This window comes from Cnephaeus nilssonii, assembly GCF_951640355.1.
Source record: "Cnephaeus nilssonii genome assembly, chromosome: 20".
Classification (NCBI taxonomy): domain Eukaryota; kingdom Metazoa; phylum Chordata; class Mammalia; order Chiroptera; family Vespertilionidae; genus Cnephaeus; species Cnephaeus nilssonii.
Genome location: NC_137091.1, coordinates 40,123,458 through 40,139,383, shown reverse-complemented (window position 1 = coordinate 40,139,383; position 15,926 = coordinate 40,123,458). Strand labels below are relative to the sequence as shown.

The 15,926-nt window shown below is 44.2% G+C and overlaps 1 protein-coding gene across 1 annotated transcript; it reads left to right on the top strand.

The window, feature by feature from the left end:
- The first annotated feature begins 8,969 nt into the window (after nt 1-8,969).
- LOC307092667 (cell adhesion molecule CEACAM21-like) lies at nt 8,970-12,005 on the top strand. The gene is made up of 3 exons (XM_079760020.1): nt 8,970-9,143; nt 10,017-10,376; nt 11,610-12,005. The coding sequence occupies exons 1-3, from the start codon at nt 9,080-9,082 to the stop codon at nt 11,885-11,887; spliced, it is 702 nt and encodes a 233-aa protein (XP_079616146.1). The 5' UTR covers nt 8,970-9,079; the 3' UTR covers nt 11,888-12,005.
- Nucleotides 12,006-15,926: the final 3,921 nt, after the last annotated feature.

Below are 15,926 nucleotides of genomic sequence, written 5' to 3'. Positions count from 1 at the left end.
AAGGCCTGTGTGGCGGCCATACAAACTCAGAAACCTTAAGTAACCCCACAGGATGGTCTGAAAATAAAACCTTCTAACTTAAAGTGAGTCATGGTGGGTAGTCATGTTCTAGGCTGGTATCTTTCCTGACAAAGGTCAGTCTTTACATTAACTGAGCCCATCCATGAGTTTTGGCATCTACAATAACATACCTTTTGAATGTCAGGGTGATTTTCTTTTTTCCAAACCCCTCACAACCCCAGAGCAGAAAGCACAAGGCCCCTTCATGTTATTGTTATCATGCTAATTGTTTACTGTTAACTATCTTATACCAACCAATATAAAAGAAGTATGCATTGATTGGCTTTACTTTTTATCTAATCCCAGAGATTCTCTCTATGCCTTGCTGTTTTTTCTTCTACCTCTCCAATCTTTGACCACTGGATTCCATGTCACTGCTTTTCCTTCTATAGATTGCAAACTGTGTAGCAGATGTTCTACTGTGTAAATATAACCCTGGAAAATCATTCCATGAACCCCAAGGTCATTTCCTACTTCTTTTAGATCCATTTTAAAGATGGTAATGGAGTTTTATCCAAGTGATACCATGTCAGGAATACAAATAGGTGTTAGTTATGATTTGTATGTTATTCTCACTAGGTTGAGGCATTCACTTGAAGGAGTGCAACAGTTAGAAAGGTAAATGATTATTGGGGAAACCTAATGCCTATTGGGGAATTTCCTATGAGTTACAGTGACTGAGGGACACATTTCACTGTTCAAAAAATACAATTCATTTCTAATGTTTGGCCTATTCTACTAGTCTTTTTATTGTACCTATAATGCCAGTTCTCTGGATTGGTGTGATATACAAATGATATAATTAAAACTCAACTAGGTAAATTTTCAGAAGCTTTTAATCTCCCTTGGCCTAAAGCCCTCCTTATGGTTCTTCTCAACCTGGAATCTCCTTTTTTGGTAAACACATAGCTTTTCTCCTCATTAAATAGTCATGAGTCACCCCATGTATCTAGATGAAGGGACATGTGAACCAACCTTACAAAAAGGAGACATTCTGCATTATTATAAGGAACTTATTAACCAGCTTATACGGACAGATAAAGTAGTGATATTTATTTTACAGGAGTGCACTCAGCACATGAAGACTTCAAAGACCATGACTTACTTTGTCAATTGGAAAAGGCATCAATGAAAGACTCTCCAACATTGTTTGAAGGGACCCTATCAGGTACCCAACCCGAAATGGACATCTGCCCCTGTGTCTGACACTGGCCTCCACATATAGTGAACAAAGACTTCTTGAGAATGAGAGGTCATTGACCTCAGAGATCAACAGCTATCCCAATACACTGACAAGGCCCGTATAACTACAAATTGATTTTCTTTACCTGTCTGTGAATACTAGTGATAATAATAATTAAACTTGTTCTTTGAACTTTTTTTCAACATTGTATATATAGCCCAATTTTTAATAATGACTAAAGGTTTATATGATACCTTTTGTATTATTAATAATAATTTTATGTTTTCTCTTTTTGAGACAGGATAGTAAGAAGCTAGGAAAATTCCTTGTCAAGTGTAATTAGGCAACTGAGACAGGTAGTTAAACAAACTGGCCAAGCAAATTACAGCCAGATACAGAAGGCCATCAGGGTGCAAATCCCTGGGTGCCTAGTAATGGGCAAAACTGGCCCCAGGGAGGACTTTCCTTCCCTGTAATGTTGCTGATAATGAGGTTTGGACTGCCTGCCCTGGCACTGACCCATTATTAGAGACCATGACCCTTAAAAGGGACACTTGGGAAAGCTGATGAAAATCCTACTGAAATCTCCCCTGAGTCCCCCGCTAAATCCCCACCTTCGGAAAGTAAATAAAATAGCTCAAGACAGAAAAGACAGCCTGGGCCCTCCTTGTGGAACAGACCCCCCTCCCCCGCCCCCGGCCCCATCTTCTTTTTGAGTGATTTTTTTTTTCCTTTTAATCTTTATGAGGTTTCCATTCAGATTGCAACCAGGGGAGCAATGAGCAGCAGCAGCTTGTCCTGGACTAATCCCATTGACCTGTCCCCCAAACTTTTTTGCCCGTGAGCTGACAGCAGCCTCACCCAGAGTCACTTCATTCCCATGTTTCTAGAGAGCCCAAACAGCCCTGCCTAGTCTCTCCCCTACCGCCTCTATCCTCAGCCTTTCCTTGTTTCACTGTTCCAAGCTTTAAAAACATATTTTCTAAATCACCTGAACTCATGCTGTGAAATGTTTCTTGCACCAAGTCAAGAACTCACACACTGTAGGCTGGCCTTAAGCAAATCCGTTCAGGACCTGGCTCCCTTTCTGGTAACATTTTGAATTTAGAAAGAATGCTATAGCAAAGGAAAGAAATGTAAAGTGTTTGTTTTTAAGAGAATTTAAAAGTGAGTAGTTTTTCCTAATCAGTTGGTTATTTTAAAAAAAATGTTTTTATTGATTTCAGAGAGAGGAAGGGAGAGGGATATATAGAGAGAAACATCAATGATGAGAGAGAATCATTCATAGATTGGCTGCCTCCTGCATGTCCCCTGTGGGGGATGGAGCCTGAAACCTAGGCATGTGCCCTGAATGGGAATTGAACGGTGACATCCTGGTTCATGGGTTGATGCACAACCACTCATCCACACTGGCTGGGCAAGTTGATTATTATTTTATTTTTTTCAATATTAAAATCATTTTTATGCTTTTAAAGAAATTTAAACTTTTTAATGTTTAAAGTATTACATGATTTTTCTTTTCCTCCCATTGACCTCTACCTGGCCACTTCCACACACCAGCACATGCCCTCACCCCACCTACTGTCTGGGTCCATTGGTTATACTCATATGTATACATACAAGTCCTTTTGTTGATCTCCTACTCTCTCATTCCCAGTCTTCCTTCATCGGTTAGACATGCTTCTCTGTCTCTGGTTCTATTTTTGTTCAGGAGTTTGTTGTTCATTATATTCCAAAAATAAGTGAGGTCATGTGATATTTATCTTTCTCTGACTGGCTTATTTCACTTAGCATAATGTTCTCCAGTTCCATCCCTGCTGTTGCAAATGGTAATAATTCTTTTTTTCTTACAGCAGCGTAGTATTCCATTGTGTAGATGTACCACAGTTTTCTAATTTACTTATCTGCTGATGGGCACTTAGGCAGTTTCCAGATCTTAGCTACTGTAAATTGTGCTGCTATGAATATAGGGGTGCATATATCCTTTCTGATTGGTGTTTCTAGTTTCTAGGGATATATTCCTAGAAGTGGAATTACTGGGTCAAATGGAAGTTCCATTTTTAATTTTTTTGAGGAAACTCCATACTGTTTTCCACAGTGGCTGCACCAGTCTGCATTCCCACCAGCAGTGCATGAGGGTTCCTTTTTCTTCACATCCTTGTCAGCATTTGTCATTTGTTGATTTGTTGATGATAGTCATTCTGAGAGTGTGAGATGGTACTTCATAGTCATTTTGATTTGCATTTCTCAGATGATTAGTGACATGAGCATGTTTCCAGAAGTTGGTTATTTTTGAATGACTAAAAAGCGATAAACCAAGAAGAACAAGGGTAGATGTAGAAAGTTAGTAGAGAAGAAATGTTGAGGAAGATATTTTTTGTATGAATGCTAGAACCTGATTATGGGAATATGATTACACTTTAACCTAGCAAGGATTACTAACTTTATTAATTAAAATAGACGCTTTACAAACAATGCCCTGTGTAACAGTTGTTGAGACATAGGAAATTTACTGATTAAACTTACTGTCTTCCTTGACTTTGGAATGTTTAGATGGAAATTGTAATTTATAGCATTGTATTCTTATGTCCTTGTTTCTGCATAAACCTTAAGGTTATAGCTTTTAAATACAAAACTAGCAAGAATCAGATTAATAATGAATAGTTATTATTGAGTGTTTCCAATGGGAAATATAGGGGCCATAGTAAATGGCAACCCATCTCTTGGTCAGATGATAATAATTGAAGAGATGTATAGGTTGCCCTAAAACTATGAGTAAATGTCATAGTAGAGGCAAAATACAGAGAATTGAGTCAGATAGCAAAACTTGGATTATAGGTTAGAAATAATCCAGACTGTTTTTCTTAGTGAAGGCCCATGGAACCTGCCTGCCTCCCATTTACCTGCTTTTCACTTTTGAGAAAATTCAGCCTTGACTTCCATCCAAGGTTGTAGTCTTGGCCCATCCCCAATGGTCCGTTGTTCAGCAAGACAAATGTTTACACTAAGGCTTCTTTGGAATGAGCCTTCTTAGCACTGTGGGAGCACATTATCCAATCCAAACGTTGGTCATTAATGCATCCTTTAGATTGACTTATGACTAAAATTTGAAAGTGTTGACATAAAAGGTCTTCATACTCAAGTTGACAAGCTCAGGGGACGCCTGCGTTGGGGCTTACAAACTCAGAGATCTACAGTAACTACATAGGATGATCTGAAATGAAAATGTTCTAAAGAAAAGTGAACCATGGTGGATAGTCATATCTTAGGCCAACCTCCTCCCTAACAAAGGCCAATCTTTAGTTTAACGGAGCCTGTGTACAGTAGCATACCTATGGAATGTTTGTGTAATTTCTTTATTTCCAGACTTCCTACTGCACCGCAGAACCCCTCATTGTTATTGTCATCATGTTAATTGTTAACTGTTAACTATTCAGCACCCATCCATGAAAAATTAGTATGTGTCTACTTGGTTTACTGTTTATCCAATCTCAGAGATTTCCCCACTTTGCTTTCTCCTGCCTTCAAATAGTTCACCAATGGATTTCTTGTAACCCCTTACACCTTCTGCCTTGATTGTAATGTATAAAATAAGAAGTAGAAGTCCAATTTTCTGAAGGATTTTCTCAGTCCATTGAGCTTTGGCTTGCTAGCAATTCTCATCAATTTGGCTCAAGTAAACCCATAAAAATTATCTATAGATTTAAACACTTATTGCATAGGCTCCCAAAAATTCCTACACACTTTATGAACCCTCATCTCTTCAGGATAATCCCTGCTTCTAAGCAAGGGTTTGTCTTTATGGTGACCTGCCCTTACCTTGTATCTATCCACAGGTCTGTTAGAGTTTCTTCCTCACCACAAAAGACACTCTTATCACCCTTATAAATCATAAAATTCAAAGTATTTTTGTTGCTCATTTCTAAGAACCAGGAAATAACAACAAATACCTTTCTATGATATCACATAGGGAGACCGAACTTTTTTGAGGTGGGATCAGTTGCCTAGAGTCCCACAGCCTGCATGTGGACTCAGACATGCCATGTATTGGCACATGGCATTTATATTCCACCCCTTTCCATGTTCCCTCCTATATCAGGTAGACTGAAAGGTTAAATATTCCATTACCCCACTCCTTGTGATTAAGAGTCCAGATGTTAAATAAACTCAGCCTTTGAGATGCACTTGTGTGTAATTTGAAAGCTGGAAAGGAGATGGGCATCTTATTTCTGCTATTGTGTTGACTAATGGGTGGCCTCTGGCAGACACAGCTCATTCTTTACCTGTGGAAGGGGGCTGTGCCAGCACGGCCTTAATATCTGACTTCCAGTGCCAACTCTTTAACTTCCATTTCTCTAGCCTTTTAATAATTTTACAAGCATGTAATTCTTTGTGTGAAAGACTTTTCTACATAAATGTTTATGGAACGTTTATCTGAGACCCTGTCTCTCCTTACAAGTTAAACTCCACAACTGCAGGGCCCATGTATTTCCTGCTCTCTGTGGCATTCCCAGGGACCAGCACTGACTTGAATCACCACAGATATTCAGTAAACACTCATTAAATGGATGAGGGAAACCATATACTGGAAGCCTGTCACCCTGTGTGACACGTGCAGTCAGATCATGTTCCTTATCCATCCGAAGGCTTGGTGTCATCCTGGGAGGAAGCCACAGCCCTTTTTACACGGGGATGTCCCAAGTCAGCTGTTATCCCACTTACAGTCAGGAAAGGGGGACAGGATCCTCCTAACAGTGAGGGGTCAGACCGCTCTGATTTCTTTGCCTGGAAATCACAACCTTCCCCACACTCATCCTTTCAGGGCCTGGAAAGCAGCCCATGTTCTTCCTTTCATCACAGATCCCTGACCTGCCAGACATTCTGGATTCTCCATCCCAGGTAGAGTTTCTACCAAGGCAGGAGGGTGCTCACCCTCACCTCAAGGAAATTAGGGGATGACTCCCATCCCCCAGATCCCAGATGTGGATACAGCTGCTTGTGGCCCCTAAAGACATCTCACCAGCCCAGGGTGTCCTGGGGAACAAGGGGAACTTCCTCAGCAGGATGGGAAAGGAGAACCCAGGATCTAGGGTTGCTTCCATCTGAGAGGTGCTAATGGTCCCACGGGGGTCTCACCTCCCCTAACAGAGGAACCTACTGAGTCCCCTGATTGACACTCCATGTGGAGCTCCTCCAGAATCTGGGCCCTGTCGGGAGGCCTAGAGCAGATGACAGACAGGGACACAGATGACTGTATGCAATATCCCAATGCTGTGATGGGAAACTCAGAGGGCATTTTTGGGATCAACCATCCAGGCCAGCACCCTCTCCCAAAAGAGCCATCACCATACCCTGGGTTTGAAAACCCAGAAAGCACATCCTCCTGAAACAGCAAATCCACCAGAGGGAGCAGCTTTCTGAACAATGGTTTTATAATACTCTGGACACAGCCAGGCTTCTCACTGGCCCCAGCCTGTCCTAGGATGCAGTCAGGAGGTATAGACACACAGGGACCGGGCCCTGGATGTTGGGTTCTTAGTCTAAAGGTCAAAGCTCACCTCTGTCCAGGGCTCACAGTGAGCTCCCACCTTCTGGATCCTGGTCAGCATTCCTAGTGCAGTACCTGACATTGCCTGCAGGTCTCCCTTTGCTTTCTATGGGGCGATATTGACACGCACTTACAAAACACAGGAAATCCACACTTGATCTGGGCTTTGGCTAAGGAGGTGAAGAAGGAGACCAATTTCCATGCCCTGAAAATCCAATAGATTTTTCTAGGTCCCTCCGTCCTGCCTGTGCTGTCCCACCTGCTCTTTCCTGAAACTGTGAATGAAAAAGGGGCTGTGCGAAAAACCTGATAAGCCCAGTGGGCCCCATTGCATGCCTGACAAGCTCAGTGATGCACAGTGTGGTCTGATCACAAATGCCTAACTGGGCAGGTGATGGCAGGTAGTCATGTCACAGGCCCACAGCTTCCTTAGCAAATGTCAGACTTTACGTTAAGTGAGCCCTTTCCCTGTTCTTATGCATCATGGATAACATACTTTTGACATCACATTCCTCTAGCAAATTTTCTTTGCTAGACCCATTGAAGGCAGAGTCTGTAGTGCCACAATACAAGAACCCATAGCGCTCTTGTTGCCTGGTTCCTGGCAAGCCTCTGTACCTGGTATAAATGTTAACTATCCTGGACCCTCCAATGTAAAAATAATACGTGTTTCTCCATTTTGCTTTTAATGTATTTTTAGAAATCTCCCTGCTATCATTTCTCTCGCTTTCCAATAGATTTCATGCAACTTTTTCATCTTCTCCTTTGATTATAATGTATAAAATAAGTGACAAAACTGCTGTTCTTCTCAGGATTTGAGATCTTGCTTGCAGTCATATGACATCAATTCAGCTGAAATACTCAAAACAATCCTCTACAGGTTTGGACATTTCTTACCTTGAGAAGGTCTAGGGGCAGCTGCTTTATCAGGAATCTCTATGTTGCTCCCCAAATCATAACTGGAACCACACATGGGCAAGACGAGGTGACCTCAAAAAAGTCCCCCAGGTAGAGGACAGAGGCTGCCCGAATAGTCATGGAGGACATGGACAGGGTCAACCAACAAAGAGATGGAGGGTATCCATGAAAATATTTCCCAAGGACCATGGAGGCCACAGCCACCTGAGCTCACACCATAGTCCTTGCTTTACACCTTACCCTTCACACCTGGAAACTGCATGTCCTCCTGGATACCCATGGTGATGTGGACTCTGTCTCTGGAAACAATGGCCAGGCTGGTGACAACCTGAGATAGAGGGAGGGTCCATCTGCAGTCATCACCTAGCTTGACCCCTCCTCACTGATAGTCACCTCTGTGGTCTTCCTGCTGGAAGGAAATCCCATCTTCCCAGCACATTTGAGAACACAGGGAAGACCCAGTGCCCAGCTGAGTTTCTGTGTCACAACCAGAAACAATACCCAGTTTGTGGCCTGTGGGGCTCTCTGTATGGTGCTGGCAGACCTAAGACCAAGATGAAGCAGGGGCCAATGCTGGGGTGAGGGGTCATCCTCTCAGGAGGACATGTGCCCCCTCAGCTTTGCTATTGCAAGTGGGCTCCACAGGCCAATAAGACCCACCTCTCTTGAGAGCTTGTCAGATGCACAGTCTCTGGTCCACTGCACACTTGCTGAGTCAGAATCTGCATTTTAAGAGGATCTGGAGACACGTCCTGTGCACGGGAGAGGGGCAGGGCTCCCCACCCTCACATCATAGGGTTTGATCCTGGCATCCATGCAAGCTGTGCAGCTGCTGAAGAAGCCTTTCTAAAATGTCACCTGGGCATCCCAATCCTTACAAAGTTTCACAGGAGATCCAATGAAGATCCAGGGCGTCCCTGTGACAATATTCCTGTGGGGGGGCAGACCGCTTGCTCTGAAGGGAAAAGTCAAATATGCACTGACAGGGAGCTGCGGAGAATGACCAGGAACTAGACGCCTTAGGGAAGTGCTTTACTGGGCATGTGTCTGTCCATGTGTGTGTGTTTGTGTTTGTATGTGTGTGTGTGTTGTCAAAGACTTCAGCAGTTTCCAGGAAACCAAAATACAGAAAAAAGGTAAACTGAAAGGGGCAACAGGGTTGGCAAAAATGAGGGGAGGAAAAGGGAGGTCCTGGACCCTGACCACGCCCTGGCCCACATGACCAGGGAGGTTATCTTGCTCCAGGAGGAGGCTCAGCACACAGGAAGGAGGGACTGCACATCCCACCAGTCTGGACAGAGGTGCCTGGGAGCCTTACTGGACCTCGAGCTCTTCTCTCAGAGGAAGGGTCAGAGCAGGCAGCAGTCACCATGGAGTTCCCTGCAGCCTCTGCCCACAGAGGACTTGTCCCCTGGCTGGGGCTCCTGCTGGCTGGTAAGGAGGGGATAATCCCTGGGAATGGAAGGGAGGTTGGGAGTCGGAGAGTGGCCAAGATTCCCTGGGGAGAACAGCACTCTGGAAGGGGAGGAAGGGCTTCTCTTTGGACCTGAGTGGAAGCACAGGGGCACAGAATAGGATGAGAGAGGGTGCTCAGCAACAGCAAAATATCACGATTTGAAAGTGGTGAGGGGCAGGAAAACCTCAATTGCGGTTCATTTGCTAAGTTATTCATCACAGAGTATTGAATTTTGACAACTGACCACAGTAATAACAATTTATTTCAGGTGATAGCAGGAACATTTTAACCAGGGGTGCTAAACATTGTCCCCACCAACTACAAATATGGGAAAATATGAAATGGGACATGGTCAAGCCTGCAAACACTCATTCATGCACCCACAGGTGTTTGCAGCCTATTGCAGTCACTGAGGGGTCACAAGATCCAAAATCCCTTGCCCACTTGCAGCTCACACTATATGGGGAGAAAATAGAGAAGAGATCTACTTGTGATATTAGGTACCCACAAGTGTCCAAAAAGCGACAGAGCGGGGAAAGGTCAGAGAGTGAAGATAGAGCGTCTTTAGAGGACGTGGCCAAGGAAGATCTTCCAAGAAGGCCACTGAGTGTCAACAGGGTTCTGAGGGTAGTAAGGAGGACAGCACACAGACAGTTGGGAAAGAGAATTCAAAACAGAAAGCATAGGTTCTGAGGTGCTGAAGCAATGGTGGCAATGTTGCTGACCTCGACCAAGGAGATGCACACACGAACTCACACACAGACCAAGGCTGAGAGTTGAAGAGAAATGCCTCATCTCTCCATCCCAATGCATAGATCAAAATACTGATCAATTTCTCTCTTCCTTTCTAGTCTTCCCTTCTTGTCTTCCCATCTGGATCCCACCCACCACTGCGAAAATTGCTTTTGTCTCGACTGGTGCTGCTGAAGGGCAGGATGTGATTCTACCTATCCGCAATAGTCCTCGCGATAGTACAGCCTTTATGTGGTACAGGGGAACAGAGACGGAGTTCTCTAATTTAATTGGTATATATATATTGGGTTTAGATGAATATCTAAAAGGGCCCGGATACAGTGGTCGAGAGTCAGCAAACCTTGATGGATCCCTGCTCATAAGAAACCTCACTACTGGCGATGAAGGACTCTACAGGGTAGTAGCTCACCTTCAAAATAACCAAAAAGCATATGGATTGGTATCTCTCAGCGTCTACAGTGAGTGATTGATCTCTGACCTCTATGTGTCGGGTGGGGTGAATTCTACTTCACACACAGGACTGCCAGCCCTGGACTCCCCTCCATCTGCCTCTGCATCATGTCCCAAGCTGGGTTTGGGCATTTAGTGCAGGACACACACAGTGGAGACAAACTTCCTAAGGTTAGAGTTCCCTTCCCAGATTCCAGCCCCACAGACATTCGCCACAGAGAGAAGGACCAATTTGATGGGTGTGAGTCAGCATGGGGAGACCAGTATCAGTCCAGGTCCCTGGGCCCCTTTCCTCAATTATGTCCCTGAGATAGACCCTGCATGGCTCTGTAAGAACCTGGCCTGAGGGGCTCCCTGGGTTCTTCACAGAGAAGCTCAGCTTGGGCAGCCAGTCTCCAGGCCCAAGTCACAATGTCCTGACTCCAGATGACCTGGGGAGCCTGTTTCTGGTTGGGTTTTGCCTCCTGGGAAGGGCTGAGTGAGAGCAACAGTTTCCCATGTGCCAGAGGCACAAGGCTCTTGAGCTGGTCACCAGTTGGGGCTCAAACCTAAGAGCCACGTCAGCGCAGAGATGGAGCATGGTCCTTCACCTGAGACTGTGTGTGCAGAGCACAACTGGACAAGCTCCATAGATTATTAGCTGACTGTTCTGGGTGACTTAGGAGATTCCAGAGAAAGGTTAGTGTCCCAAGGGAGGAGCAGGAGTAAAGATTCTCCTGGCAGCCCAGGAGATTTTCTCGTGAAGTCCATCAATAACAAATGCCTCTCATTTGAGCAGTTTTCCTTCCCAAAATTTATGTCCTATACTGTGAATATTTTATGAGTAGTACTTTGTCAGCCTGGCAGTCAAATATTCATTTTACTTCACTGAGGGGAAAGTGAGGCACAAGGATAAATAGTCCCTAAGCAGAGTCACACAGACCATGAGAAATTGCTCTGAGTCACTTGAGGTCTATCTGCAGTCATAGCCCCATCTTTTCCTCCAATCCCAGTGGCCTTATTAGATGTTTTTGGATCACTAGAGCAATCAATGGCTCATATCCTTCCTTCTTCGGGCTCTCCAGTTCAGAGGGGTAGATTTGGTCCGGGGAGTGATGGCAAATTTAGAATTAATTAATTTTTATTGTGGAACCAAATTACCCTCATAACAATCAGAGTCAGGGCTTAGATCTTTGAGGCAGGAGCATGGCCCCAGGTCTGAAGCCCACACTCAATCATTCTCACCCTCTATTTCTTCACAGCGCAATTGAGTGAGCCCATACTCCTAGCCAGCAGCACCACAGTCAAAGAGAATGAGGATGCGGTGGAGATGACTTGCTGCTCAAATATGAGGTCCACCTACTGGTTATTCAATGGTACCAGGCTGCAGCTCAACTGGAGGATGACGTTGTCCCAGGATGATAGAATCCTCACCATAAACCCTGTCAGGAGAGAGGATGCAGGGAACTACCAGTGTAAAATCTCCAACCCCATCAGCTCCGCTGAAAGTGACCCTGTAGTGTTAAAGGTCAAGTACTAGAGATCCTCCTCCCTTCCCCTATGTTCTTAAACTAAAAAAATGAAAAAAAGTACCTATTAGATTTCTTGTGTTGGTGGAATTTGCTTAGAAAACTTGCTGTGAAACAATAAATACTAAAAAATGTGAGCTGGCATTGTCATTATTGTTGACGTAAGGTAACATACCACATTGGATCCCATCTCTGGTTGGTCCCATTTGCATCATGTCCACAATGGAGGGGACACAATGTGCTTCACAGGAATCTGAGCTCTCTCCCATTTCCAGGGAGACATGTGGAGGGTGCCTGGACACTTGTGATGATGGGAGTAGATAAGAGAACACCTATGTGAGATGCAACAGTGACCTTTGTCTTCCCCCAAATTACTAATGCCATCTGGAATATTCCTTTAGTTATGACACTAGACTTATTTGCATAAGTTCAGTAGCACTCTGTCCTCGTTGTTGCTAGAATAGAATTGGAAACATTGGTAATATAAGCTAGGCTTAGCAAATGTCCTAGTTAAAACAGAATTATTAACGACCTCACCTTTTATGGAGCTAATTTTGACCTGATGAAGACTTGTAATCTGTTTGAGAGGAGGGCATCCCCCAAAACTAGAGAAACTGCAGGTGAAGTGTGAGTGTGAGGCCGCCTAACCTCAAGAGGCTGTTAAATCTCCCTTCTCAGGTTTCATAGAAAAACATGCATCAGAGCAAACTATAAGGTGAATGTCAGTTCCTCTGCACTTAGGTTATTAATCAAGCCAAATTGAATGACTCCTGCGATACATGTGATAGGATCAAAATAATCTTCTTCCTTGGAGATGACGTTTGATCACAGATATGGTGGCTGTAGAGAGAAATGTAATGTCTCCATGGAAAACTCCAGAAGCACAGCCTTCTGGGAGATCAGATGCTAACTCTGTTCAGTCTCTCAGCTATTTTGCATCTATTTATAAATGGCTGGGAACTTGCACTTCTTTATAAATTGCAGGAACTCTGGCAATGCAAACTGGGTCTTGGCTGAAAAGATTAATTGTATTTCCCTCCGCTGTGCAGAAAGTAGCTGTGTTATGAACCAGAGGCCTCATTCTTCCCTCAGAGTCTCTAAACTTTCTTCCTGACTAGGCCTCTTAAATCTACATTTTTAGAGCATTTTCTTTAGGAATGTAACTGCAATTTGTAATTTCACATTCTTTCTCTGTCCTTTTGAAATATACCTAAGTCTACTTAAAAGCTTCTTGCCTCCCGGCTGGAGTGGTTCAGAGGTTGAGCATCAACCCAGGAACCAGGAGGTCATAGTTCAATTCCCAGTCAGGGCACATGCCTGGGTTTCAAGCTTGATCCCCAGTAGGGGTGTGCAGGAAGCAGCCAATCAATTATTCTCTTTCATCATTGATGTTTCTATGTCTCTCCCCTTCTCCCTTCCTCTCTCTGAAATCAGTAAAAGTGTATTTTTTAAAAAAACAACTTCTTGTCAGTGATATGATTCATAGAATATCTGCCTAGAGGGTTTGGGTCCATTCTGTTAAAATTTAATTCTCATCTTTTCTGTGTCTCAGTCTCTGAGGAAGGGTAGGAACCTAACTTGGGTGGGAACATTTGAAACCAAGATGTGAAAAACCTGCTTATACTCACCAGTGTGCTCATATTGGTTGGCCCTTTGTCCTGAACATCTAAAGTTTGCATGTTCAATCCTCGGTCAAGGCATTTATGGGAGGCAACTGGTATTTTCTTTCTCACCTCTCTCTCTCTCTCTCTCTCTCTCTCTCTCTCTCTCTCTCTCTCTCTCTCTCATCAATAAAAACTTATCCTTGAGTGAGGTTTAAATGTAACAATAATAAAAACCCTCCTGCCAGGATTTCAAGAGTTTTATTTATCTTTTGTGTCAATCCAATAAGCAATCACAGATGCCTGTGATTCCTTCTCCTGTTCTCAAAATCCCCCATCCTTTTATTTCATGGCTGTTGAGGTCAATCTCACTGCCCTATTGCATGGTCTTGAATAAGGACTTTTTTGCCTCCATAAGTTTGTGTGGCTCAAGTTTTACTTTGACATCATCCATCTGTAATTAGCGGAACCTGTCATCTTACCGTGTCAATCCTTATCATATTTTCAAATTTTCCCATTTCTCTCCTTATGTGGCTACAATCCTCCAAAAAATGTTTCCCACTCTTCTTCCTCACTTCTGAGGTGGGGTTCACAGCAGGAGATGGCCTGACTTCCCAGCAGCGCTTCAGGAAACTCTCCCTGGTCCTTCAGTCTAGGTCAGAATCCCAGTTATGTGAGGTCATGATGCTCCATATTTTACCCTTTCGACCATGATCACATGTGTAACTTCTTTATTCATTTATCAACGAAGACCAACCTACTGCTCACCATCTAGTGACACTGCTCTAAGCACTGGGGGTGCAGTATGAGACAGAACAGACAAAATCCCAGTCCTCATGGACATGGCATGCTGTTGGGGGAGTCGCCCAGTAACCACACAGAAACAACAGTAATAATGTGATAGCACATTAGTGTGAAATAAGGCATGTTTGGGGTGTTTTTATTTCTTTCCATTTAAAAATGTTGGGGCAGCAAAAAGGAGACAAGCTGTGTGGAGGAGACAGAGCTGGAGATGAGAGGAGATGAAGTCAGAGAGGGTGAGGTCATAACCAGAAGTCTGGCTTCCCTCTGAGTGATGTGAGGAGCCTCTGAAGGGCTCAGAGCCCCAGGGGGAGTAAGTGATCTGTGTTTAGTGAAGCCATCCAAAATTTAGCCTTTCTGAAATTCCTATTTTTGGATATTGATTTCAAGGCTTTATGAAACAAAACTCAGGAAGAACTTTTGACCCCTCTGTGCCTCCCCTCCCATTCCTGCCATAGATTCAGAAAGAAAAACCCGTTCCACAATGGAATCAGGATGCTCACCTTAGACTACTTTCCTCAGCACCTCTGTGGCTGCTGGGTGGTGGGCAGGGAGCCCAGTGAGGAGGCAAGTGCAGTCATCCAGGTGACAGGTGAGGGTGGTCAGACAAGTGTGGAAAGAAGGGGTCAGTTTCTGTATTTGTTGAAAGGATGGATTCAAGAGTATTTGCTGAAAGATAAGATATGGGGTGTGTGAGACAGAGAAAGAGATTCAGGAAAATTCAGGAGGAGCACATTGAGGTCATAAGTGTGGTGGTGATCCAGGATCTTATGGCATCTTGAAGTGCCTTTTAGATATTAGTTGTCAAATAAATAGTTGGAGAGTCTCAGAAGAAACCAAGGTGGTATCATAGGTAAACACCTAAATAGCTGCCTCACACAACAATTTCTAAACTACAACTAAAACACAGGGTGGACATCATCCAGAACCACAAGAAAGCCTGCTCTATGGAAATTCTACAACTAGAAGGAAAGAGAAAAGCACACTGAGACTCAGAGGAGCTGCAAGGCAGAGGTACTAAGACACGTACGCACAGAGAGGGTGGGCAACTCAATACCTGGCTGGCTTTCTCAAGCGGGAAGGAGACAAATGCTCCCGACTGTGCTGAACTCCAGCTCCAGGCAAGAATCTGGGGATCCAGACTCATTCGGGGAGAAACTCACTATCTGGCAGCAGACGATATTCGAGGGTGGCTTTCTCTCAGAGGAGCTTGCAGTGATTACCGATTTCTGTGGGACACTAAGACTCAGGGACCTCTTCGGGCAGGGCTGACAGAAAAACCAATGCTGTCTTCTCCACCCTGAGACTCCGCCCTGAGACTCTGCCCCATCCAAGCTGAGCACAGAGGCTTTTGCAAGTCTTGTCTCATAAGGGTGTCTCCAGCACAGAAGTTCTCCAGCATAGACACAGCTGATCCTCACAACCAATTGTCCTGGAGGTCAATTCCTCCCAGTGATACCAACAATAATCAAAGCTAAACTCAAGAAGACTGTGCACACAGCCCACAAATGGGTGCACCAAGAGTGTCCACCTCAGGTAACTGGGGAGGCTGAGTCTCTGGGCCCTATAGGACACCTAGCACATGAAGCCACTCTATCAACTCAGGGAAGCTGAAAAAATGCAGAGACAAAAAAACTAATCACAAATG

Bases quoted from the DNA above. Each gene is read 5' to 3' on its own strand.
- LOC307092667 (XM_079760020.1), top strand. From the start codon at position 9,080: ATGGAGTTCCCTGCAGCCTCTGCCCACAGAGGACTTGTCCCCTGGCTG. The intron at 9,144-10,016 runs GTAAGGAGGGGA...CTTCCTTTCTAG, and splicing joins GCTGGGGCTCCTGCTGGCTG to TCTTCCCTTCTTGTCTTCCC. The intron at 10,377-11,609 runs GTGAGTGATTGA...ATTTCTTCACAG, and splicing joins GGTATCTCTCAGCGTCTACA to CGCAATTGAGTGAGCCCATA.